The sequence below is a fragment of the Phalacrocorax aristotelis genome, chromosome 3 (assembly GCF_949628215.1).
Source record: "Phalacrocorax aristotelis chromosome 3, bGulAri2.1, whole genome shotgun sequence".
NCBI classification, from domain to species: Eukaryota; Metazoa; Chordata; class Aves; order Suliformes; family Phalacrocoracidae; genus Phalacrocorax; species Phalacrocorax aristotelis.
Window position 1 is genome coordinate 101176751 of NC_134278.1, and position 27602 is coordinate 101204352.

Here is a 27602-nt window from a genome sequence, read left to right on the forward strand (position 1 = left end):
GTCGCACGTGCTCACTGCACGCCTTCACACGCCTCCACCATTGAGCTCTTGCCCCAGGACTAAGAGACGAAGCCACGGGACCCACAGGGTCCCCCCGAGCAGGACGCCTTTATGGCCCCACAGCTGTCAGTGGACCCCCGTCCCGGAGGGCGGGCAGGCGGGGCGCGGGGTGACCGGCAGCAACCCAGGAGGCCCCGGCGGGTCGTCAGCGGCGACCCGGGGCCCTGCCCCGCCGCCGCCCCCCGGCACCTATAGGGCCCATACCCCACCCCCAGCCTCGGGCGGCGGAAGTGTGTGTAGGGGGCAGTATAGGAATTTCCTGTGACGTCCCGGTCCGGACTCCATTAGGCTGCAGCTGGGCTGAGAGGAGACAAACCCAGCGGGCAGCGAGCAGAGCGGGCCGGGCGCCTGGGGCTGCCGGGCGGGGGCTCAGGGCAGCGGCGGCCGCCATCGCCAGAGGGAGCCCCGAGCGGGCGGCGGCGCTGCCTCCGGGACCCCCGGGGGGCACAGGGCCCCGCTCCGCCTCCCCTCACCCCCGCCGCCCCCCTCCTCCCCTTCCTCGCCCCCCCCGGCTTCCCACCACGGCCGCTCTCGGCGAGGAAACTCTGGCCTCCGCTTCCTCCTCCTCCGACTCGGACACCGGCGGAGCCTCCCCGCCCCCGCGGAAGAAAGCCCGGGCCTCCCCGGCGGCGGCGGTGGAGGGAGCAGGAGAGCCCGGGGCTTCCGCGGGCAGAGCAGGCCTCACCTCGTCCCAGTCCCCCTCGCTCCCCGCCGGGCTCGCCCCCGCCGCCGCCCCGCTCAGAGGCAGCAGCAGCAGCAGCAGCAGCGGCGGCAGCGCCATGCAGGCCAACGGGGCAGGAGGGGGCCAACAGCAGCAGCAGCAGCCGCCGCCGCAGGGGCCGGCGGGCCCGGAGCTGGGCTGCCTGGGTGCCCAGAACGGCGAGGCCTCAGCGGGCACGGCCGCCGGCGACCAGCTGGCCCACGCCAACGGGCTGCTGCCCTCGGCCAACAGCGGCGGCGGCAGCCCCGGCGGCCTCAGCGTCAACAACGGGGTGTCCGCCGCCGGGGGGCCTGGCCCGGCCGCCGCGGAGCTGGGGGGCGGCAGCGGCGGCGGTGGTAGCGCCCTGAAGAAGAAGAAGCGGCTCTCGCAGTCCGACGAGGACGTGATCCGGCTGATCGGGCAGCACCTCCACGGCCTGGGCCTCAAGTAAGTGGCAGCGGCCGCGGCGGCGGGGGAGGCCGGGGCGGGGGGCTCCTTCCCTCCCCGCGGTCTGAAGGAGGCCCCCCACGCCCGCCCCACCGTCCCACTGTCCCACTCTCCGCCCGCGGAGGGGGGGCGGCAGGGCCCGGCGCGGGGTCGTGGGAGGCCGGTGGTCCCCGGCGGAGGGTGGGCAGCCTGAAGTGGGGAGCCGGGGCGGGGGGAGAGGAAGGGACCTCCGGAGACGGCGGGGGGGGGTGGTGTCAGTGGCAAAAACTGTCCTGTCGCAGCCTTAGTAGTCCCCAAGGAGGAGAGAGACCAGCGCCTGGGTGCGAGGCAGAGCAGTGGGGCAGGCCCGCTCACGAAAAAAAATGGAGCCGCAGCTGTGTTTTCCAAGGCTGTGCCGGTCAGCTCGGTGTCTGCGAAGGGACAGGCCGGGAGCTTCCTCTGCCAGGGATGGCAATATGGAAGTCGAGTTGCACACCGATAAGGGTAGATCAATACAAATGTGTTAGTGGAGGAGAAGTTATCTGGTAAACATAATGGAGCCCGCAGCTGGGCGTGGAGGGGGGGGCGGCTTTTTGCAGATGAGCTCCAAGATTTGGCTTGTCAGCCCTCGGAGGAAGTGAGCACGGACTAAACTGCCACTTAAATAGGCTGTTCGGTTTCACTCTGAAAACCTTCATCCCTGTAAATGGTGAAGGCCTTTGTAGATCTGCGCTGGACACATGTTTTTGATAATGATCTTATCTCTAGACTAGAAACGAGTATGTTGGCTCTTTCTTAAAATCAGAATAGGGGAAAATAATTTCCCAGTGAAGCAGGGGAAGTCTAAGAAGTCAATCACAACGCTCACTGCACGAGTAAAGCTAAAGCCAACACGTCATAATTTTGGAAGGAGGCTAGAGAAGTCCTGTAAAGTCTTCATGTAGCTACCACAAAAGAAGTCTTCAAAACACTGTGGAATGGGTCAATTACAAAGAACTTAACACATAAAATAAATTGCCTCTGACACAAGAGGCAAGTTTACAGCAGCAGACAACTCGTGACTGTTCATAGACGACACCACAGTAAATAAGCTATTTTTAGTGCAAAAGGGGGAGGGCTATAGGTTCATGTGTGTGTTTATTTTATTTTAAGGAGCCAGTCTTTTAATACTTGATGAAGAAGAAAAAGTTAGGCCTGTTGCAGGTGTAATAGCTCTCTGTGATCCTTTATGGTGGGGAGGAGGGAGGGAGGGAGCAGGGGACAGTAGCCAGTAGCTAACAGCTTTCTAGCCTGTATCTTCCTTCATGAAGTTTATCTTCTGTGCAGGGATGGCTCTTTGTGGTGGCTGGTAAGTCACATACTTTATGGTACTTCAGCGGAGTTTTCCAGCTCATTGACAACTTGCTTTAGATATAGGTAGCTAGTTTACATGTCTCAGGCAACTGAGAGTCTTTTTGGACAAGCATCTGAATCTGGTCATAGTATTCTTACTTTATTAAAGTTACTTTTAAATATGGTTAACTGTTATCATAGCAGGCGGTATATTTGTGAGGGTAAAACTGGTCGGGTTTTTTTACACTGTATCTCTCCTGCAGCCAGACTGTTGATCTCCTCATGCAAGAGTCAGGATGTCGTTTAGAACATCCTTCTGCTACCAAATTCCGCAATCATGTCATGGAAGGAGAATGGGATAAGGTAACGTAGGGCTTATAGGACTGTATTAACCACTGTTTAAATTCATAGTATCTGTGAGAGAATTCAAAATCCACCCTCCTTACGTACTTTTTTTTTTCTTATGCCAATTTCTGCAGGCTGAGAACGACCTGAATGAACTTAAGGCCTTAGTGCATTCTCCGCATGCAATTGTGGTAAGAGGCACGCTTGAACTCTTTCAGACCTGTATAGTTGGACTAATTGTAGTGGTGTAATCTTCCACTATGGAGTTGGTTGTCCACAGTTCTTGTTTTCTTTTTTGTTTACTTTCAGTGGCTTGCATGCTATCTCAAATGTCATACTAATCTGAACTTTTATATTTTTTTAGAATGTGAGATAGGAAGTCCAAAAGTATTGAGGCTAATATTTGGTGGTGTACTGAATGTTTAAACTTTGTCAAACATACTTAACTGATGAAATGTAAGTCTGTAACAGTCCCAAAATAGGCTAGCTTCTGTAGAAACTACCTATGTTGAATAGTAATTTCAAACTCAAAATGCTTCTCGCAATCTCTGTGTTTATGGGAGTTAGGTTTTCTTGAGGGAAAAGAAGTTTAGAAATAAAATGCAATAATACTAATGTGGAGTTGGCATTGTAATAGCACATTGCAAGAATAGAGAGGCTGCTATAGACCATGAACAATACTGTTGCTTTTCCAGATGGCTTCTAAAGAGCAAATGCATTTGTATTGCTGTTTGGGATTTTATTTAGAGCTTTTTCTCTTTGGTTGGCTTTTTTTTTTAAAGATGAACCTAGAAATAAAAGGTTGGTAGATCTTGTGACTTGACAATTACAATATGTGTTGCTATGACTTCAGTTACTTTGAGGAAGGTGTTTGTTGATTTGATTTTTTTCTATCTTGAGATGGAAATCATTACTTAATTCTTCAAACACCCTGTTCTCTTGTGTTTAAACATTTCTTTTAACGATGGTCACTTAGGAAGAAAACAGTAGCAAGGCTTTTTGAAGTGTCTGACAATGAAGAATCAGCTGATGGCTGCTTAGCTCCACTTCTAGCTGATTCATTTGTTGTCAAGACGATTTCCTGTCTGTTGGGGGAGGGAGAGAAAAAGAGAACAGGAAGTGAAGTAGGAAAAACAGATGTTTAACAGAACATCAGAGGGTACTTGAGAGAAGTTTACATTCTGTTCTATTAATTTGGTCAAAGCTCAGCACCTCTTAATTAGACTAGTAGTTCACTTTCTCTTTTCTCAGAGATGATAAATGTAAGATTTACTGTTCAAATAGTTTAGAGTATTACATGTAGCTTTCAGTAGTTTGTGGAGACTGAAAATATGAAACCACTGTGTGTGAATATGAATGGTCATCTGACGCAGATTTTCTCATGTTTCTAACTTCTGAAGTTATCAAGTTTCTCTGGAGTATTGAAGTGTTCTACATGTCTGGGAGTCAAGAGGTTTAACCAAGTATCAGCATTGTACTTTTTGGAGAACTTAACTTGAGGGAAAGGGGGACATTTTCCTCCTGTAGTTTTGGAGGGCTCTGAAAGCGTGCTCTTTAATGTCGATGTATGACTGCTTGAACAAAACTTGGTGCAATAAGAATACTTAGTTTAGACTGAACTTTACCTGAACCAAATATTGACTATTTTCTTTTTAAAGCTGTTCTCCTTTATATAAACTTAATATAATTTAAAACAGCTAACAGCATTAAATGTCTTAAGTGTGTGTTAGTAAGACCACACTGACTTGCAAGGATAAGTTGAGTTCATGTGTGCTCCATCATGTGCACACTGTCCCCACCTCTTTCCCTGCCTGGCTTTTTTGTACATGGTTGAGGTTATGGGTGGGTATTAGTATAGCTAGCACCCAGGAAACTAGTGAAAGATCACTACAGGTAAGGGGGGATGCTTTATGCTCTGTAGGTAATCCTGACTGCAACAGTCAGAGCTAATGAAGATGATAAATATCTTGATTAGGGAAAGTCCAAACAAGAGGCTGCTGCAGGTAACTTTAAAAACAGAAAATTATGTTTTGGGTTTCCTGACTTGTGACTCATGCTGTATGACTAGATGTTTCAAAAATGTGTGCATACAAGAAGAATGGGTACCTAAAAGTTTAGATGACACAGAGTATTTAACAAAGTAGGGGGTGGGTGTGTGTTTGGTGGTTTGTTTTTGGTGTGTGTGTGTGTGTGTGTGTTTTGTTTGTGGGTTTTTTCCTTAGAGTTCATATGACCTGGACAAAATACCCAGGATATGTAGCTGCTTTTGAAATGTCTGATCAGTGAAGGGGATACATATGTATTTGGAAAATTCTACTCCTGTTTTAATTTTCTTATTCCTGCAAAGTGGTATGAGTTCTACAGGTGAAAATGCTAAACATGAAATGGCTGATCTCAGTTTGTAAACCTTTGATGCTGTGTGTTGATATGTTGGGGGTGGGGACCACAGTCTGCTATTTCTATTTGTGTCAACACAACTGACTTCTATATGGTGTGTGATTAGTCATGTTTACTTTTCCAGCTTATAAGATACAGCTGTCTTGAGACAAACTGTAGAAAAACTTTATAGCTGATTCAAGCATGTTATTCTTCCTGGAGTAACACTTAAAAAATATCAGCTTCAAGCCAGCCTGAGGTTTTGCTTACTTTAGGGCTACTCAAACGTATTATGACATCTATCTTGGGTTACTAATTGAACCCAGGAAGAAATCTCAAGATCATTCCTCTATAGTCATCTAGAATATACTTTGAAATTGTCCTTTTAACTTTTCATTTTCATTTACTTAAATGGTATATTGCAGCAGGCAATACAACAATAAATGTGATTTATATCTTGTTGTTTGAGCGAAGTGCTCCACCTACCTGTATGGTATCCTGTGTGCTACCAGTACTAAGGGCAGTTCCCTATTGGAATGAATTACTCCTTGAGTTACAGGATTTGGTATAGTTGAAACCTTGTTAAATTTTATAGGCTGGAATATTTTCTGCTTTTTACATACCAAATCTTACACTTAAGGTTTGGATGGTTTTTAAGTGCTTTTGTCAGTGTTTTACAAGGCTATCAAAGTAATAAAGACTTAGAAAGTAATGAAAATTGGGGTCTTAGTTCTGCAGGCTATAAGCAGATAGCTACTGCATTGTTAGTCTTGAAACATCAGCTGATAGTTTCAGCATCTCTCTTAGTTACCTTCATTTCAAGGACGAGTTGTTTCAGCAGTGTTTACTTATTTTTGAACTCTCAGTATAGTAATAAAACTGTTGTGGAGCTTGTTAAGATACGCAGGTCAAAAATAACACCAAAATATTATCCTAAAATTATGTTGTTACGCATTTTACTCTTTAAACTTCTGAAGATTTGCTACTGTAACCAGTGATCAAAATAGTCCAATTTCTTGACTCTGGTAGGATGCTTGTCCTATTATTTTAACAGTTGTGTTGCTGAGGCTTTCACCTTCATTTACTTAGTCCTGGTGAATCATGGTGCATGCAAAACTTCGTAGAATTTAAGATTCTTCAAGGGGCTTTCCTGCTAACAATTAGGAGAATGAAGGAGTTAAGTACTAAATATTCATTTTAATAATTGAAGGCTGTAGTTTGAAGAAAGCAAAATGCTAATAGTACATACATTAAAACAAAAACAGTGTAAATCTATTAACTCTTTGTTTTGCCTCAGGGTGATTATAGGTTCAACTTACGCTTAAATAGTAGCTTCTAGAAACAACAATGTAATGGTCTTTACCCTTATCCTCTCTATAGAGAGGAAAGATAGGATGAGGCAGTGATACCTGTACAAAACCAGCCAGGCTGTAGTGCTGAAACTGTTGTATTGGACTCTTCCATGGGTCCTAAGGGGTGAAGAATCTTTGCTATAAACTCTGCGGTGGTGGTGTCTGGATTTAAACCGTTCAACAGTAGAGAGTGTAATGATGTTGAATGTCCATTACAAATGCTGAGATAACAACAAATCCCAGGCACTTCTATTATGTTGTACACGGTATAATTTGGATTGTGATAATTTTCACGTCCCTTCTTTGGAAGGCTAAAGAATATGGAGGGTGAGTAAGCCGTTCTTATGGGTGCATTGCGTAAGATTAGTTTTATATTTGTTCTATTCTACTTAAATGGTAGGGTTTGTTCCTTTACTTTACAGTTGCCAATAATATAAACAGTTCTTTTTCCTTCTAGAAGATGTTTTTTGAGCTCTAGAAGAGATGATGTACTCAGAATGGTCTTTGTCATGAGAAGGTGATATTGGAAGTAATTAATACTATTAGTAGGGCATATAAGTAGTTAAGGGAAAATCAAGACAAAATTCAGCTCTTCAGTGAAATACATTTGTCAGCAAAGTCAATAATTGCTTAAAAAAAGTAGTAGGAGGCTGTGAGTGTCCTCGTATATATAAAAATTACTTGAAATATGACGTCACTGGCGTGGGACTTTTGCCTTAAGGAGGCTACTTTCATGCCATTGAGTCTGCTGTAGGGCAAGTTTTGGAGCAGTTATCAAAATAGCTTAGAAAATCAATTTCCCTATCAAAACTTTGGTCCCTGCCTTTTTCTATAGATAAGTTACAATTTAAAACTGTTTATCTTTTATTCTAATTCTCAATTATGTTAATGGACTCCTGCATGAAGTGTACAGTACTGTGTTGTACTAGAGGCTTTTATATTTCTAGGATGCCAAAGTCACACGTGGCACTGACTTTTTTTGGAAATCATACTTTCTAACCCAAAGCTGAAGTTATACCTCTTTGGATAACTTGGCAACAGCATCCTGCATGGTAGGGTTACTGTAATGCTTCCATGGAACTGTTGGGACTGGCGTTACAAATACTGCTTATTAGGGATTTCTGCTCTTCTTACTTTTTCTCCTAAAGAAATGAAATGAACATGCTGAGCCCTAAAAATACAGAAGGAGAAAGAGTAATTAGATACAGATATGGGTAGCACACTTAAGAGAAAGATGATGTAAATTTAATAAATATATGCAGTGAATGGAGAAGGAGGAGTTGGAGGGATTATAGTTTTCATTATAAACTGGAAATACCAGGCTATTTTTTATTGGTGCAAGGTGGCCAAGAGTTGTGAAACATGGTATGCGACTACTACCTGAGCACCTCCATGCATCCTTGTGAGCCATGCGCATAGCTGTGAGAGGAAGCTCTTATCCATCCTGCTGCTAGTATATAAGCAAGCAGCGTGAGGTCTGCTGGCCTACTGCATGGAGCCAACCACCGAGGTTGTAAATAATTGGGATATCTTTATTTTGGTTTTCTATATGTTGGAACACTAAAAAATGTTGTCTCACCTGGAAAAACTGTAGTGATGCTCTAACAAGCCCAAATACAAATAAACTGAAGAGCTGGGTAGGGAATGTATTATGGTTTGCCTGTCATGTACAGGACAATAGAGTACTGCAGACATGTTTGAACATAAATCATCTTTACTAATAATGTTTTATGCTTCACAAAGCTGTGTGGTAAGTTAATAACACTGTATGTGGAAACTTTATTCTTTTGAAGAACTGAACATTTCTGGAAGCTAAAACTGCTTTGTGTTTTTTAACTTTGGATTTCACATATAGAAAGCCTTAAACTTTCATGAATGCTTTAATAGGTCAGGAGCAACTTAAAGTTCCCGATTATTCCTCTGCTTAAGGAGGCTAGCAGTGTGTTTGAAACTGAGTAAACATTGACCAAATATGAGCATGAAAATAGTGAGGTGCCTGAGGTCTGACAAAGCGAAGGAAACCAGTGATTGAGCTGGTGGTGTATTCATTAGAAAAGCAAATGTAGTTTGCTACACTTAATCTTCCTTCTGTTTCTCACTGATATGTCTAAGAATGTACATTTTCCTCTTTAACCTGGTGAATCTTGTGCACCAGAAATGTCTCTTCTCTCTGATAACAGCTAGCAGTAAAGAAGTTGAAACCAACTATTCTGTGTTTACACATCCAGAAACAGTGTTTCTAATAAATTGGTACTAGAAACTTCTAGGAGTTCAGGTTTTTAATATAGTAAATAAATGCCTGATTTTCTTTTTTTATCCACAGACATTTGTTGTTAGAATAGCAGGCTTGATTATTCTAAAAGAAAACAACCAAAAACTGTTCCAAGATGAAAGGAACGCTGTGAAATAGCAGTGATTACTTCTGACAACTGAAGCGATTCCTAAATATAGGGAACTGGTTTTTTTTTTCCTGTAGTCCTGAAAAATGAAACAACACCCAAGGAAAACAACTTAACATGGAACTACAAAACAAAACCTCAGGCAGTGTCAATTTGTTATTGCTATATGTTATGCAGCTATGCAAACAATCCATGTCAGCTCCTATTTAAGCAGTATGAGAACTTGTTGAATTGGCCTGTTGTGTTCTGTGCTGTCATGCGGTCTTAAATATGTGGTTAGCTGCTTTTGGGTGCTTTTCTTGATAGAATGTAGGATTGGGAAGCCTATCTATTTCAGGGTTTAAAGAATGATGACTGAAAAGGGAGTGAGTATGAACATGAGACAAGTTGAAGCGGGGATCTGAGAAATGAGGTAGGAAGATCCTTGGAGCCCCCTAAGACAGGAAGGAAATTAATGGATAATTTAATCACTGCAATGTTGTTGAAAACCCAGCAAAAAAGAAATTGAGTAATGAAGCATTACCTATAGCTGTATTTCTGAAGGGCATAGTAGAATGGTTTCTACTGTTCTGTTTAGGCTCAAACGTTTTCTGAAACTTCAGTCAACCTTTTTCCCCTGACTGCTGCTTTCTGTCATGTCAGAGGATGAAGTTTTTGCTGCTGCAGCAGAAGTACCTGGAATACCTGGAGGATGGCAAGGTCCTGGAGGCACTTCAAGTTCTACGCTGTGAACTGACACCTCTGAAATATAATACAGAACGCATTCATGTCCTCAGTGGGTAAGTGTTCAGACTTTGAGATCTTTCGGTGGAATTTTCTAAGGAATTCTGTAGCTTTTTTTAGCTGACATTGTAAAAACTCAAGCTGTATTAAAGCAACTATCCTATTGACTAATAAGCTGTAGTGAGATATGCTAAAATGGTGAGTAAAGAAGGCTATTCAGTAGAAAATGTGCTATTTCAGATACTTGAAAAAGACCTGATTATGTTATACTTTTATAGTACTAGAACCCAAATCAATATGTAAATATGTATGTTCATTTGATCTTGAAAATTACTAGCCTGTTATAATTGAATAATTAGGTGAATATGGTCTGGTTTTTTTTCTTAGACGAAAATAAGACATTTCTACATTCCCTAAAATCTGTTCATGATTTTTTCTATTGCCAAATTGTAGACATTTGTTCTTAAGATGCAAAGTTTGTATGGAATAGTTCCCTGCCTTTTTTCCTGTCAGCCTGAAGCTTAAGTTGCCTATTTACAGTTCATTGAGAATGTTATGATATAGATCATGCTTAAAAGTGAAAAGAATGATTTCAGAAAGAGTTGGTCTGTTGGTGTATATGTGCCTTTTTTAAACAGGTATCTGATGTGTAGCCATGCAGAAGACTTGCGTGCAAAAGCAGAGTGGGAAGGGAAAGGAACAGCTTCCAGATCTAAACTTTTGGACAAACTCCAGAGTAAGATGTTCTAGTGTTTATAACTTATTCCCACCTTTGTAAATCTAGTACACCTTATAATGACGTATCCCAGGGAATTGACTTTAACTGCATTTGCCAGTGTTTGTTTCTGTATTTCTTGGCTAATGGGGATGCCTTTAGGTGCCTCTACCTTTTGGTCTTCCGTATCTAACCTTTTGCTGTCTCTGATACTGTTTGTAATAGGAGCTCTTATTTCTTAGGTCTGCTGCATGCAGTAATAGTATAACTTGGTGATTAAATATGTGGTTTGGAGGGGTGGGGGGGGAAATGTTTTGTAAATGCCAGCTATACTAAGAGGCTGAACCTAAATGTGGCCTATAATCACTGGTAATACTACTACTGGTTTATAGTGGTCTCAGACTTTGCTATGAATTATAGTTTCTCCTTTCTCTTTCTTGTGGCTGGTGTAATAGTATGTATCAGAGTTGTAAAACCTGTGGTATTCTTTATTTTGATAGTCTTAACAGAGAATTCCTTAAATGAACACAGCTGATACTGTTTCATAATTTTACAGATTTTGTTAAATGCTAGATTTTGAGTTAGCATGTGTAAATGGTGCTTGGTGGCTAGGACAACATACACTATAACTACAAATACCTTGCATACAGCTCTGCTTTCCAGAAGTTCATGCTTCTAATTCCAGATGTATAGCTGTAATATGACAAGCTGTATGCATGCTTTTCCTGTAGCTTTTAAGCTTTATTTACTAAGGTATCTCAAAAATACTCAAATCAAATTATGCTCTTACTTGTAACTTGGTTTTGACTTTTTTTTTCTTAATATCTCTTTTAAAGCGTACCTACCCCCATCAGTGATGCTTCCTCCAAGGCGTTTACAGAACCTGCTACGTCAGGCTGTGGAACTACAACGGGACCGGTGCCTATATCATAATACCAAACTAGATAGTAACCTAGATTCTGTCTCGCTGCTAATAGATCATGTTTGTAGTAGGTAAGAAACCCTTGCTACTTTAAAGGTTGACAACAATATCTTTTCTTTGTCTTTTAAAAGAATTGTACCTACTGTTAAACATGAAAACTATTCTGAGTTGGTTTAACAGGAGTTGACTGGGAAAAGACAATTCTTATTAAATGAGTAGTGGTGGGGGAGTAGAGAAGGTGTGTGTAGGAGACTTTGGTTGCTGGATATGGGGTCAGACTGAAGCTTTAAAATTTTAATCAGATGGGTATGACTAGAATATATTACTAGGCTAATCCTTAGCCACTTGTTTCTTGTAATTTTGGACAGCCAGTCTATTTACTTATGAACACGTGGTTGCTGTGTTTTTTCACTGAAGAATCACTAGTATGTTACTTACCAAGACTCTGTCTTCAAGCTTGCTGGAATGCAGAAAGCCTACTGAAGCATACTTAAGTCAACTTTCAGCTTCAACTTTTAGTAGTGGATGTTGAGGTTCTTTTAGATACAAAGGTTAAAACAGTAGAAATGTGCAATAGACGTTTCTGTTTATATATACATAGTTCTTTATATCATTCATATATTTTCTCAGATTTGTAAGGTAGTCAGTGTCTCTTATACCTATTTATTAGCTCTTAGGACAATGGGTAACTTTTTTTTTTTAACAAAATTGGTGTTGCTTCTGAATCTTCAAAATGCCATTTTCTAGAAAACATGAAGCAGGAAGATGGCTGACTTGAGTGGTTTTTCCTCATCCAGCAGAACTTGGCCAAGGACCTAAAAACTCAGTGTAGCTTTTATGGAAAACTGCTGTGCATGGTGTAATAAGGGAATGAGGGCTAGGACACCTAGAAAATAAGGGCTGTATATGATACCCTTATATGTATGTTCATGTAACAGGCCAATGCTTGGGCTTACAGGGAATTTTGTTTTTCATGTTAAGGTTAGCTCATCTGAGGAAGTTAAGTACTGATAAATTTGCTTGTGGAGACTTTCTGAACTCAGCTGCTTTGACTCGGTGTTCTTGGATTACTTGAAATCTATTTCTAATGATGCAGACTTCCATAGTACTTCACTGTAGCTGTCTTAGCTTTTGAAATTAATATCCTTGGCACTTCATGAATTCAAGTAACTCTTTTAGACTATTGTCTACCTTGCAATTTTGCTACATCACATTGTTGCAGTAGTTTTGTGTGTATGCACTGCCATTTGACTGTTGCCCATTTTAAGAGTTGTTGGAAATGATCAGGTACTGGAATTGTGGCTTCCCTACTTCAGAAGTGAGTCTTAAAATCAGACTAATGGAAAGAGATTTAATTTTAGTCTTTCTACAAGTCCATAAATAACATTGGATATTCTATAGGGGTTTGTGATTACTCAGACCCCAAAGAGCATTCAAGCCAACTGTAAGAGCATGGTTTACTGAAGTCAGACTGGCTAGAGCTGAATATAAAACATACTACATGCAACAAATCTGGACTTGAATTTCACCCATCTGAATCTATTTGCTGACATAAGCTTGACCATAGGTTTTTGGGTTTTTTTCACCTAATGTGGTACTTCCTAAGCTTGCATATTTGGTATGTATACAAACATACATACTCATGATACTCTAATTCCATTAAAAAACCACGTCAAAATAAAGGCTTCCATTCTGTCCTCAACTCAACCTATTGTACCTACCTATTGCAGGGGTCTGAGATCAGTATGTGGTGCGCTGTACGTGCTGCCATGCTTGGGCATAATGAGGTGAGTTAAAGACAGTGGAAGCCAAATTTTGATTAAACTGACAGAAGTAACAGTAGTCTAATAGCTTAGACAATTTAAGTTCTGTACTACTTAAATGATAGAACACTGACAACTTTCCCTTTTTTAGTTGGAACTAATCTGTTTTGGACTTCTGGCAATATTTTGATCAAGCATGCTTGAATTGCACTAATAGGTAAAATGTTTAACTAAAACTTAATCACTTTATAAGAGTGGGAGATAAGAGGGAGAAACTACTTGGAGTGAAGGTGAGGGATTTCATCTTACTGTGCCTGAGATCGTGATAATGGAGAATTGATACTCGGGGGGGTGGTCATTTTTGGTTTTGAGAGCCTTCAGCCTAGTTGGGTTTGTGGATGTTTGTGGATTGAGGTGTCCTGTCTTCCCCTCCACACCCCACCCCCCAGAATTCTTTTGTCTTGCTTTCATATAAATAAACTGTAGTCTGAATTTACCAAGAGTGAAGCCCGAATAAGAGGTGAATGCTGCTGCTTTCTAGGTACTGGTTTAATGTAGCATTTTTGAAAAAGAACCATGGTGGAAAGTTGAGGAATAAGTCTTCTGTTACATGTACAGGGAATAAAAAAGCAGAAGTTTGGTGTTTTATTTAGAATTTTCAACTTCTGTAAATATAACAGGTAACTACTTTACTTCAATGTGTGAACAACATGATTTAAATATATTGTGCTAAACAGAACAATTTGTAATGAAACACTTCAAAAAAAGCAAAACCTTTGAGCTACAATAATATCTAATTACCAAAACCAGAAATTGTTAGACAACTAGTTTTGGTTTCTTGTTCCGAGACTGCTATTTCCTTCTCCAGAAAGTTTATTTAATGTACACTTTGCTACCTGTGAAGTCAGACTTGCTGGATTGTATGTTTCGTTAGTTAAGCGAAGAGAACTTTTTGTGAGAGCGCTCTGATCTGACTGGGTTGTGAATAGCATAGTTCAGCGTTGGGATGTGTCTGTAGCAGCTCTATCAACTGTGTGCGTTACCTTTTTTAGGAACCTAAAGGCACCTTACTAAGAAAATCGTGTACACCAGCATTATACTGCTTGCTTTTCATGTCTATAAACCCTTGGCTGCTTTTCTTAAGCACTAAAATACAAGCACTATTGTTCTATAAAGTTTTTTTTAATGAAATATGCTGAAAAGGCTTTCCAGGGACACAGTGTGCCCCTTGTACTTTTACAAGTTATAGATAAAGACTCTTTCACCTTCTAGAGCAAATTGCTGCTCTGCGGAAAAAACATTAAGTTATTACAATATGGCTAAATAATAATGAAATGCTCTTCCTGTAGGTACACACATGTGTGTAAGGGCTTGCCTACCTCCCTCTAAACTTGAAGGAAAACAAAGTCTTCTTTCATGGGTGGGGCTTTTTACCTTGGGCTCAGTGTTGTTCCAGTGGCAACTAGACAGCTTCTGGTCAGCTTAAAGCAGGAGCAGAACAGACTTCTGTTTCTCTATAAATGAGTAAGTAGACGTACCCAAGGAAGCCAGCTACAGATACGTAAATGTACGTTTTTATTACTTTCCTCTACCATAAAATGGAGAATGAGGGATGTATGGTTTAGTGCTGTTTGATAGACTTCAAACATGGACTAGGAAGCAACTTCTAGTAAAAGAAAATGGATTGAGGGGATATAGACACTGTGTTAAGCAGACCTTTTTCTAGCTTCTGGTAAGAAGTAGTTTTTCAGGTGTCTTGTCAGCCTGGCTACCACCAAACTATTTTTAAATACAAATTTAAAGGAAATAGGGTTTTGTTTGTGTGTTTTTAGGCTGGTTTATCTCCAGTGATAAGTACAACCGTATATTCAGAGACTGTTGTTGTTATATTAGTACTGTTGTGTACCATTACAGTTCTGTTGCCCTGAGCACCATAAAAACTCAACGTAAGACTAAACCACTTCAGGATCCCTGCAGTTCAAGAAAAAATGTCCATGGTTAGAGACTGCCTTTTAGTGTATGTGAACAATGAACTTGCAGTTAACTGCAGTATTACTTACAAAAGCAGTCATCTGCTGCAAAAGCCTACATTTATTTTAGCCTAGCTCTCAAATTCTTATACAGTGGGCAAGCTGTAAATAAAATAAAACTTGTTAGCTTTTCCTCAGTGTGTAACCAGCATATTAAATATTAGCTCTAAAGAAATGTTTTATTTCTCTTCAGGAGTTTATCATATAAAATTTTGTTTGATAAACAATGTTCTACAAAAACTATAGATTTTAGAGGGGAAACAGGTCAAGTTGAAAGCTCATAATGGTATCATGTTAGTTATGCTTAGCTATTGTATGTGGTATTCTGCCTTCACTTTGTGCCATTCTTCACTTTCTTTGCAAAGAAACACCTATTGCAAGGTCACATTCAAGAAAAACAAGACTATTCTTTTTACTCAAACTTTTATGTAAGAAACATTTCTAAAGATTCGACAAGATATAGCTGAGTTAGGTACTTCTAAAAACCTCACGTGTAATAACATTGCATGTAGGCTTCAAAGAAGTTTGGACTCATATTTTCTATACATCACATAAGTGTATAATAATAAGCTGTTACACTCCTAATGAGGTCAGTTTTATTCCAAGTTACACAAGCATAACAAATTACGTGAGTGGAATAAGAATAGTTCTGAGTTCTTACAATTAGTTATGATTATGTGGTGGTGTGTGCTTTCTACTAGATAAGACACTTCATTATGCATTTATTTGAAACAGCTGTTAATAGATGAATTTTTCTAAGTTGTCTGGTGTTGCATTTAAATTTTTGTTTTAGTTTTACTAGTTTGACTTAAATCTCTTACTGCTTTCTTATTAATCTGCAAATACATCCCTTTCTTTTCCCAGGAAACAGTTCCCATGCTACACACAGCAGATACTAACGGAGCACTGTAATGAAGTGTGGTTCTGTAAATTCTCCAATGATGGCACTAAACTAGCAACAGGATCTAAGGACACAACTGTTATTATATGGCAGGTTGATCCAGTAAGTGTGCAACACGTCTTAAAATGCATATGCCTTGTCTTTCCTTTCCCTCTTCACTTTCTTCTGCTAGGATGGTTTGATTTTTGTAGGGCAGGCTAACATGTGCTGTGGCCTAGTGACTAGGGTCTTTCTCTGGGCTGTAAAAGATTGAAGATTATGGTCAGTGTAAGTTAGTGAAGGAGGATGCTTGAAAACCTGATGCCTGAGTGTAAGATTTGAACTGTGGGCTGCATAGGGGCATGAATTTTGCACAGCCCTAACCAGTACCATGGGGTAGAGCCAGCTGGTGCCTTCCAGGGGAGCTTCTCATCTTGAAGGCCCTTAGAAGCGTTGGGTGAGAGTGGAAGGAGCATGGCAGTGAGGAACCTTTCTTCTAAATCACTCTTAGTAAAAAGTACTTCTGATCTATGTATGTGAAGAACCCCTTTTTATTATCTTGTTACTACTAGTACACTTGGATTTAAATACTCCATCCATTTCATCACTTGATACTTCTTCTGAATAATAAAATGGTATGTGCTAAACTGAAGTTGTATCAGTATACCACTTCATGCTAGTTGTTGCAAGATTTGCCTTGGATTGAGATGAAGATCTAAACACTTGTCAGAATCCACTGACACACGGAAGTATACGCATCCATTGTCTTACAGACTGCACTTTCAGGTTTTGATACTAATATGTGGCACCGTTTCTCTTAAATCTTGTAGCTGTAGGATATTTCATTTATCTTCCCTACCCATATCTATTCCTATGTAAATAACAAGATGGAGTGCTGCATCTAAGACTGTTTTAATGGACTTGTAGAAGTAATATGAAAGTATGTCCATATATTTCATAACAACTGAAAATTGAATAACTTGAACAAATGCATGTGGCATTTGAAGTTGTTAATGCTTGTAAAATGCTATCAGAAATAAGATTCTTACAGTTTTTTAATGACACAGCTGCAAACTGGTATGCCAAATGGAAGATGAAAGGTTTTTGCAGTTCCATATTTATGTCCAGTAGGATTTGAGAGCTGAACTTAATCCTTTTCTTTCTCTACAGGTTAGGAAGCTATGTAATTTGAGACCTTTTTGCTCTTAAGAAGATGGGAGAACTTAAAACCCTGTTCCATGTGCATAGCTGTTACATAGCCCCTCAGCTAACAGCAAGTGCTATGGATTTTTCAGGCATAGAACCATTGTGGTTTGTTACTGGAGCCAGGGTGCTCTGGACCAAGAGGTGCATAGCAGCATAAGCTGACTTTGTTATTTAGGAAATGATCTGTAATTTTTTTTTAGCAGAGTAATTCTAAGTAAATTAAGGGTCAAATATTTCTGCTGTTGACTTGACACATGATTGTAGAGGCACATCTTCCTTTTATATTGATGGGTTTTAACACCCAACATCTTGATTAGCACGTTTTATAGTGAATTGTTAGCTAATATGTGGTTAATCAAACGAAATAAATGTTTTGAGTGTTTTAGCAACCTTGGCCAAAAGGGTTAGTCTAAAGGAATAAAATTTCTAATAAATAGTTAATGGGAAAGCAGCTTTGCAGAGTTTTATCTTCTGTATTGGAGTACTTAAAAAGAAAATTTTGAAACCCTTTCAAGGAGGTGGATGCTTAAATAACATTAGGCGACATAACTCAAATGGTTCAATTTCATATTTGCCAGAGTGTGCTTATCACATTTCCTGTAGCAGTTGGCAGTGTCTTTTGAACCATAACTTTAATCAGGTTTTCAAGGCTTTAGATAGAATTATTCTAATACATACATATAAACTACAGGAAGCATCCGTTCAACTCTGCTTGGGCAAGTGATGGGAGAACACTGTTTTAAATAAACAGTATTATTTTCCCCCACACATTTCGTGTGTGAGAATCCTTCATTTCTCCCTTTCTTTTCTTCATCATCTCTAAGTGTAATGATGCTGCTTTCATGTATTTTCTTCATTTCACACCATTAATTTCTTTTCTAAGACCCAGCTACATGTCCAAGCTGTCTTAACCCATGCTTCTGTTTTCATTTGTTCATTTCAAAGTTCTTATGCAGACTCAGCAGCATTAAATAACGTCTTGAGTGAACTAGGTTTGTGTGTGGAATGCATTATTTGACCATTACTAAGTGTGGCAGAATCTCTAGAGCACAAAGGGTAAGCACAATAGGCGCATCACCTTGTCTGGCATGTATCTTCTTTGGTAGAGCTCTCCTTTAACGTGGTCCTTACAGAAACCTTTTTTTTTCCTGCACACTCTAAAAACCATTTACAGGTTTTTGGCTTTTCAGCCAAGGAGCTCAACTACTGCAGACTTAAGTTGATACCTGAATAGCTGTTTCTTCTACATTAAAGAAAGAAATCTGGGAACCTATATGTAAGGGATGAAAGTGCCAAGATCTCTTTTGGTTGTGGGTGGGAAGCAGACTGACTATATTTGGGGATGTTTTCCTGAAATATCATTGACTGCTGTTTTAGAGCAAAACATGGTACAGCAATTTTGCTGTATTTGGAGAGAAGTATGAGAGCAGCATAAGAAATAGTAACAGCCACAAAGTCCTGTCATTAGAAGAGGAATATCTTGGGTATCTTTCTCCTCATGAGTCTCAAATGTGATGCAGAAGTGGCAGGCTACTTTAACCCTGATGTAAAAAGAGTACATCAATTGTAGGCAAGTTCTGGGTTGTGATATGATGTCAGACGTGACTCAGTTTTCCTTGTAGATCAGCTTAGCTACAGACACAGCAGTGTCTGATGCAGGCCAGGAGTAATAATTAGAATGGAAAGGGGGCTTTGAGGAGGTCCCTTTTGTTTGGCCCTCTGTGCCTTGAAGGTTATTCTGAACTCACAATCTTTTGAGGAATTCAGTTTTTCTAGCCAGCAGAACCATCAAAGCTGCCGGTGGGCTGAGAGTCATCAAATTGCCCACAGCTGATCCCAGGAAACAGTCCTTCATGTCAATGTGTTCCTCTGTTGAAGCTCTTTTCTAAAATGCTTCACAAGAATTGTCGACAGTGTAACAAGCTCAGTTCTACTTTCTGTATATGCATGTTGTTGTCAAGAGTCAGTGCTAATACTGTATTGAAGCATGTTTCTGTATTTAGGAAGCCAGTGTATGGTTGTTTCACAGTATCTAGCTGTACTATTTATTTTAATAAGCTGCTTGAAAGTTGAGTCCCTCTGACAAGGCAACAGTAGAACAGTTGTAGTATAAAGGTGATACAAGATATTCTGCGTGAGCGAAGTATGCTTCATTCACTAAATCTGGCAGAAAAGATGCAACAGCTTGCTCTAGGCAACACTTCTGAAATAAGAACACCTTTCAATGAAGCTTTTAAAAATATCTTTCTGTAAAACTCCTTTCTTGAGCAGCACACACAAGATACGCTCAAGTTTATAAAAACATTGGCACTTGGAGGTTTTCCTTTCTCAGTGTAAGTGAAGGTTTTGGTTCTCTGTTTAACCATAACAGGCTTCCAGCATGTCTTTACTTCTGAGAAAGTAACTTAATTCTGTAGAACATAGATAATAGTACTTTTGTTTTCCAGTAGATACAGTCAGTCTTGACACTACAGAAATCTTCTATACTAAAGCAAGTGTAATTTAATGTACAACTGTGTACACAGTTGTATATTGAGTTCCACATTCAAAATCATGGAAAATGAGAACAAAAATACCTACAAGTGTTCTTGTTTTGCACATTGAAACTTGGAAGCTTTCATTTTATGGTCCTACTCTGTAAACTAGCAACTGCTTTTCCAGTAAGAACCTATTCATATGTCTTCTAAAGTGCAGGTGCAAAGTTGCATAAAGCAAACTTGCCATGCTGTACTTGGACACACTGTATATGTGAAATCTAGTAGGAGTTCATTTGCATTGTCTCAACACAATCTCTGTTTCAGGATACTCACCAGCTAAAACTACTTAAGACATTAGAAGGTCATGCATATGGTGTCTCCTATATTGCTTGGAGTCCCGATGACAACTATCTTGTTGCCTGTGGCCCAGATGATTGTTCTGAGCTTTGGCTCTGGAATGTACAAGTAAGTGGTGACTAAGAGTGAAAAATAAAACATTGTGGTCAGCCTGCTGCTTTTGTTTCCATATCTAAATAGTTAAGCGTGAGAGAAGTAATTTCTACAAACTTGTTGTGCAGAGGTGTGAGTGTAAAGAGCCACTGACTTCTTCACCCCCCCAACCCCCCACCCCATTTGAAAAAAATGACTGTGGCAGCCTACAAATTCTGTACGGTTTGTACAGAACTGAAATTAGAGTTCAAGCCTAAGTGCCTGGGACTGTGCAGCAATTCTAGTGTATCTGCTTACCAATGATTTCTGAGAAGGGATGGCATAAATCCATACGACCGTAGAGAGCTACTGACAGAAGAACAGTAAATTACTCAAGAGAAACAGGGCAGAATTATAACCTAAGGGGAGCAATTGCTCATTGAAGATTTTAACAAGTAGCAAAAGTAAAACATGCAAGCTGTTTTTACTTTGTGTAATCCTCCCAGTGATGTTAGTGGAAGATCCACAGAGGCTTAAATTTATGATTTCAGAACTTTATCTTTCAGGCAGACACTAGGGCATTTTGCCATTTCCTCCATGAATTTGAAAATCCTTTTCTGCTGTTGATTTTTATGGGCACTTGAGTTGATATAAAAGCTTCCCCTGCCTCTGTTGTGGGCTATATAGTCTTTCTTGTGCTGCCTTGGACTCTGAACTAATTTAGTTTCCTAAAACAAAAATGTTCCCTTTTTTCACCCTTGGAATACTTTTCTGTTTAATTGACTAAATTGGCTCAGTGAAGAGCACTAGAGCTGGCACAAGGGAATAAAGAGAAGCCCTTGCTGTTCTGACAATGGTAAGCCATTCATTGGCACACTGTCTTGTGAAACAGGAGCATTATAAGCTACAGATGAAAGCTAAATTTTGGCATGGAGAGCTCTAGCTCAGGGAGGAAAATGTTCTAAATACTCTGATACTCGAAGCTTTTTACTAAAATGTATTTTGTCATCTCTGTTTCCTTTTAGTCTCCTCCTGTCTCCTTGCTTTCCAGATTTGGGTTTTTTTATTTCATATTGCTTCTTTCTCTCTTACATGTTCTTCCAACTTCTTTTAATTCCTGTGTTTACTCATAATCTTCCAGTTGTCTGACACACTGACTGACTAGTCCATCCCTCTTGAGGGCTAAATTGTCCCAGATCAAGTCTAGGGTCACTGAAGATGCTGTTCTACCTTTTTTTATTGTATTATTCATAGGTTTGTGTCGCTTTTTAGTAAACGTGTTGGAACACATGTACTTCCAAACATGCATGTCAGATAAAACTACCAATGCATTTTTGGGAAAGGGTTCTGGTAAAAGGCCTTGCTGCCTTTGTTTATTTTCCAGACGGGGGAGCTGAGGACAAAGATGAGCCAATCTCATGAAGACAGTTTAACAAGCGTGGCCTGGAATCCTGATGGGAAGCGTTTTGTAACGGGAGGTCAGCGTGGACAGTTCTATCAGTGTGTAAGTTCTCTGCATCTGTCTCATTGAAAACAAAGCAAGAAATGAAAGTTTAGTCACAGTCAAGTCTGAGGTTCATGGGTTTTTTGTGTGTGTGTACACAAACTTCTGATCCTTTGTAATTCCAAGAAGCAATACATTAATGCCAGTATTTCACTAGCACTTTTATATGTAGCAGTTAGAAGGGTTCAAGCATCCTTCGTCTGCCTAAAGGAGGATTTGTGGGCTGGGAATTCTTTTCTTAGCTGCTCTGGAAAATACAGTAATAAAAAGTACTACCTTTGTCCACAAACGTTGTTTATTCCACAGAATTTTGAGTATGTCTTAGGTTTTGCATACTGTCTTGGCTTAGCGTGAACAGAAATTTGAAACTCTCATTACTTGACTAGTGTTGATTTTTTGAGTGGAGGTCCACAGTCTCGTCCTACCCTTGATTATTTGTCATCTGAATTGGTGCCCAGAATAATAGTGCAGTATGCAAACTTCTCTCACTGCAAAGGTGAGCTCTGTGACGTGACATGTGTCACGTATCAGAAAAGTGACAAAAGCTATTCTCAGCTCTCTGGGACAGATACCTCAAAAGCACTTGCTTTAAAACAACCAAGTCCTAATTCATTAAGTCCTCTTTTTTTACAGGGTAGGATTGCTTTCTGTAGCAATTGTCTGAACAGAAAGTGAAAAACATGCTTGTGTCACAACTCCTCAGAAATCTTGAGACTAACAGTTCATTTTTTTTTTTTTTTCCTGTTCAGGATTTAGATGGTAATCTCCTTGACTCCTGGGAAGGGGTGAGAGTACAATGCCTTTGGTGCTTGAGTGATGGGAAAACTGTTCTAGCATCGGACACGCACCAGCGAATTCGGGGTTATAACTTTGAGGATCTTACAGACAGGAACATGTAACTACCTCTTTCTTTGGTTTTGAATTCCTGGTTTTAGTGTCAGAAGAAGGTTGAGGAAGGATTTGTGGGGCAGGATGGGAAATAAGTTATTAGAATGCTCTCAGTATTAAAAGAGGATGAGAATAACATGGGACAAGAATTAGTGAGTTCCAGTTGCAGCAAGAAGCATTAGATCAAGTATTAGAAATCACTTCATAAGCACTGGAGTAGGTTTCTTGTGGGTGTTTTGACATTTCTGTCATCAAGAGTTGTCATCTTATCAATTCCTGACATATTTTAGTAGCTCCTGTCTTGAAGTCAGGAGTTGGGTTTGAGGTCTGAAGTGCCTTTTGGTCTTGGGATTTGTCATAAGTATGAGCAAACTATTGCAGAGCTGTCTTGTACTGACATAGAGGCATACCTAATTGCAAATTCAGAACTGTCTTTCCCTGATAATATTGCAGAGGCAGGACATGCCTTTTGTTTTGGTATTGCATCATTGTTTGGTTAAGTGTACTCTTAATACTGATGTGTCTTATCATTTCAGAGTACAAGAAGATCACCCTATTATGTCGTTTACTATTTCAAAAAATGGCCGTTTAGCTTTGTTAAATGTAGCAACTCAGGTAAGTTGGTGATGATAAATGGAAATGCAAATAAATCTGCTTGCAACTCTTAGCTGTTTTTAAACATTTTGATATGAATTAGAAGGAATGTTTGATATTAACCAGTTGTATTTCATGTAATATGAAGGCCTTAATATTCATAAATACAGCATGGCATTCTCTGACAAGAAGGCAATCTTATTCTTGACACTAATTTCTTTTGACTGATTTATAGTTGAGTTTCATACTACAAAATATGTACTACTAAATGTTAATATCTGTCTATTGTATTGGGAAGCCAGATACAGCAAGAGTTGTGGAAGGTTGATATGTTTTGGGGGGGTAAGAATTAGATTTTATTTATTTATTTCTACTTTTGGAACCTTGGTCAAGAATAGGAGCTTTCAGAATAGAAGGGATCACGGACTGGAAGTTTAATCTAGTAATTTGGTATATCTTTACTCTCTTGATCTAGTAACAGTACTGAAGTTGGCTGAAGTAATGTACTTTCGCCATGTTTGATGTCTGTCTTTTTTTTTAGTGTTTGGAAAGAACATAACAAATAATGTTTAATGATAAAATAATATGCTTTATACTTATTCCCAGGGAGTTCACTTATGGGACTTACAAGACAGAGTTTTAGTGAGAAAGTATCAAGGTGTTACACAAGGATTTTACACAATTCACTCATGTTTTGGAGGTCATAATGAAGATTTCATCGCAAGTGGCAGTGAAGGTAACATCATTCCCTTTTGTGCAGAAAACTGGAGCAGTGTATCCTTTCCATACTGTACTTCTATAATGTTAGGTGTTATCTATAAAAGCAAGCAACTGATTCAGTAAGTAAGTTTGAGGAGCACTGAGTGTGGCATACTTCAAGAAATAATTGTGTGCTAGCAGAAAGAGTCTTTTGAGAGGATGGTAGTAGTAGAAAACATTAATGAATCTTCTGTGTTGCTCCTCTAAAGCAAAAGCATCTACACAGTTTTAATTAGAAGTGGGTGGGGTATTCTTGACGCTTTTTCTTTTTGTGGTATGATACTTAGGCTTATGGTTTGAATCAAAAATACTTCTGGGGAGTAGTAGTTTCATTTGCCTGTTTTAAGATACAGGTGTGGTGAGGTGATTTTAATTTCAATAGAGTTGTCAGCTTAATTACAGAAGGAGCAGTCTCAAATTAAGCGTAGTTTCAAATTAAGCAGTTGTTGACATAGTCTGGTAGGGTTTCTTGGTGATCAAAGGCTTTGTGGTATGTTTTTATTCAACTGTCTGGCAAGAGTAGAAATTAGTTAATGGTTTATATGTTGAATTGATTCAGTTCTGTCACTGATGTAGTGCCATCACCTCCCATGGAGGTCACTTAAGATTCAAGCCTATGCAGGGCTAAGAATTACACTTGGAATATGTAAGAAATCACTGTTAGTATGAAGTAACTCACAGCTGTTATGAAATAAGGTTGGCCAGGACATCACTACTATCCTTTTCTGGAAAATACTGAGTCAGTCTAAAATAAAACTAAATGTCACCCTTTGACCAGACCCAGTGGAATACAATGACTGAAGGACAGCACCTCTAATCCAGTGTGAAAATCTTCATGGTTGACCAGGGATTTTGGTTTGGGACCCGACTACCCCAAAGCAGGATTTATGTTGAGCCATACTGATGAGCATGTGTAGGTGTAGACACTATGGTCCATCAGTCTTCCCCCCCATTTATTTATTCTTTATTATCTTCATTGTCTTAAACTACCAAGCAGTACTTGAAACTGATGCCACTCTATTTAGATTTGGACTGTCTGAAGCTGTGGCCTCTTTGCACTGAATTGTTGTAAATGTGGCTACTGAGAAAGTCAGTGAGTCTTAAAAACCCAGAAAATTATTTTTGATCACATTGTCATAGCCTTTTTAAAAAAAGTAATTGATTACATTGTCATAACCTCTTAAACTTAAGGTATGCTGTCAGCTGGGTGGGCTTTTTTCCAACACTTGTGCCCACAGGAAGAAAAGGGAGGCCTCTTTCTGATAGCTAGATTAACACAGCAGCCAATTTCCCTAACTTGTTTTTTCCCCAAAACAAAATGCAGACATTCTGACAAGCACCAAAATACTGGTTTGTGTTTAGGCTTTAATTCTCCCAGGCAACAGAGGCTTGTGTGTCCAGCGTTTAAGCAGAGAGTGAATTGGGTTGTTGAATAGCATGGATTTGTAGTCTCTTGAAATTGTAAATGGAATGTAAACACAACCGGAACATTTGCATCAGTACAAGTATATATAAAGGTGTTGTACTCAAATGATCCGATTCAGCAGAAGACAGTTGAGTTATCACATGGTTCCATGATGCTATTCTAGCAGGTAGGTCAGAGAGCAAGTTTTTGTTAGGGGTTGGGAGGAGGAGTAAAGGAAGATCACTAAGCCTTCAGAATGACATCTATGTTAAAACCTTTCAAATGGATTAAAATACTTTTCTTTTGATATGCTAGACCTAAACACTAGGCTTTTGTGTAATACTTGTAATACATACTTGTTGGGTTTGTATAGCTCTGTTTGGAATATTCCAAAGACATTCTTAGAGGTCAACCCACAGACTTGTTAAAGGCTGCTAGTCTACAGTGGGGCGGGGGGGGGAAGGGTAGAAACCACCTTTAGTCATTTATTCTTAAATATGGTTGGTTATAAAGCAGTAACACTTCTCTAAAAATTGCAGTGGCGTGTCTGACTAGTTCACTATTCTATTTCTAGCAACATACTAGAAGTAATTAAAAGCTTCCTATCACAAAACGAGATCTGTAGGGTTGTTTATTGCATCTACTTTTAATATGTACACATCCATAGTTTTAAATAGCATGCAAGAATTAATTGTTTAAGACAGTAATGGTTCACAATTTGAGACATTAAGCTTTGCCCTCCCTCATTTGCTCTGTTTGCACTTTCACTGGAATGTTTTAGATCTTCAGTATCAAGATGTATTTCATAAACCATAGAGCTGTGATCTTATCTAGTACTCATCAGCAGGTGGTGGCTGTAAATATTCTGCCTTGGTACTCACAACTTTATAATGCATGCACTAACCTGTAAATATGATTGTTTAAGGAAAAAATAAGTCTGCAAGACTTCCTTTTGAAATAGACTATAACTCCATGTCTTTAATTTAAGAGAGCTTGGTTCCTCTCTTTTTTTTTTTTAGCCATGTGTTGGCTTATTTGCATTGTAGTGACACGTTTTTCTTCAAATACGAAGCATAGTAGACTTGCAAGTGTTAAAAGGGAACGTGTCTCTTAGTGGAAGAGCTTTACCCATATTCTTTTGGTCACTTTTAGAAGAAAAACTTTGTTAGTGCTATCGCACGTTCACCAGACGTGAGTTTTACAACATCAATGGGTTTTTAGTTGCTGAGTACTTGTGTGGAAGTGCTGTTTGATACAACAAATCTGTCTGTGCAAAACAATGTTTCTCATTATGTTTTTTAAATGCATATTTTATTTAGATCACAAAGTATATATTTGGCACAAGCGTAGCGAGCTGCCAATTGCGGAGCTGACAGGGCACACACGTACTGTTAATTGTGTGAGCTGGAACCCGCAGATTCCATCCATGATGGCCAGCGCCTCTGATGATGGCACTGTTAGAATATGGGGACCAGCACCTTTTGTAGACAACCAGGATATTGAAGGTAAACAGTGAGAGTGTGTGTGTGTGTGTGTGTGTTCTCTGATCACTAAAGGCTGACATCAAGGGCAGCTGGTTCAGTGGATGTTCTTTACCATAAATAGGATGGAAAAAGGCTTTAACTCTTGGGTTAGAATAATTACTTTTACTAAAAAAGTTACTGATTTTTTTATGTATGGCTGTTGATTTTTAAGTTTTTTTAATGTTTGTGGAATAAAAAGGAAACAATGGGTATTTCCAAAATGATACTCAAATCTCTGACATGGCCCTATAGAAAAGTGTGGTGTCACTAAGACCTCAGGATTATATCAATTTATTTATGTAGACTTCTTGAAAATCTTGTCTCCAGTGCTTGAGGCTTAATAACATAGTGTTATTAAAATTTAAATAATTCATTCTGACCACACTGCAAATTGAATAATGGCATTACAGTGCTTATAAAAGGAATCTCCAAAGTCTGGGGAGAGTGAAGTTTCCCACTGTAAAATCTGCACGCAGCTGATTCTTTCCTAACCATCAGCAATCACATGTGTCCGGGAGAGAAACACAATGCAACTTTTTTCACTGCCAAAATGCACACTCGTTCCCAACTCTTCTTACCTCCCCCGCCAGAACTGTTAACGAGATGACAACCAGGGGTTGTTCTGCAGTTTATGGGCTTCTGTCATTACACATTCAACCGTGCAGTAAAAATATACAGTAGACTTTAAAATGAAATACAGTATATCCCATAGCCACAGCACCTCGTGGGCACTAGGTGTGGACAGTGAGTTCAAGGGGAGCCCAGACAAAGCCGAAGAGAAATTCCTTGGGTGC

General features: G+C 39.8%; 1 protein-coding gene across 1 annotated transcript in view; it reads left to right on the forward strand.

Annotated features, from left to right (window-relative positions):
• The first annotated feature begins 313 nt into the window (after positions 1 to 313).
• Positions 314 to 27602, forward strand: part of WDR26 (WD repeat domain 26) — a 29127-nt gene continuing 1838 nt past the window's right edge. Inside the window, exons 1-13 of the mRNA XM_075088774.1 lie at positions 314 to 1207; positions 2782 to 2881; positions 2998 to 3054; positions 9633 to 9769; positions 10352 to 10449; positions 11265 to 11421; positions 16008 to 16146; positions 20031 to 20171; positions 21520 to 21639; positions 22389 to 22534; positions 23064 to 23142; positions 23728 to 23857; positions 26605 to 26790. Of these exons, the coding sequence (XP_074944875.1) occupies positions 840 to 1207; positions 2782 to 2881; positions 2998 to 3054; positions 9633 to 9769; positions 10352 to 10449; positions 11265 to 11421; positions 16008 to 16146; positions 20031 to 20171; positions 21520 to 21639; positions 22389 to 22534; positions 23064 to 23142; positions 23728 to 23857; positions 26605 to 26790 (1858 nt within the window). The 5' untranslated portion in view covers positions 314 to 839. The remainder of the gene's footprint in view (positions 1208 to 2781; positions 2882 to 2997; positions 3055 to 9632; positions 9770 to 10351; positions 10450 to 11264; positions 11422 to 16007; positions 16147 to 20030; positions 20172 to 21519; positions 21640 to 22388; positions 22535 to 23063; positions 23143 to 23727; positions 23858 to 26604; positions 26791 to 27602) is intronic.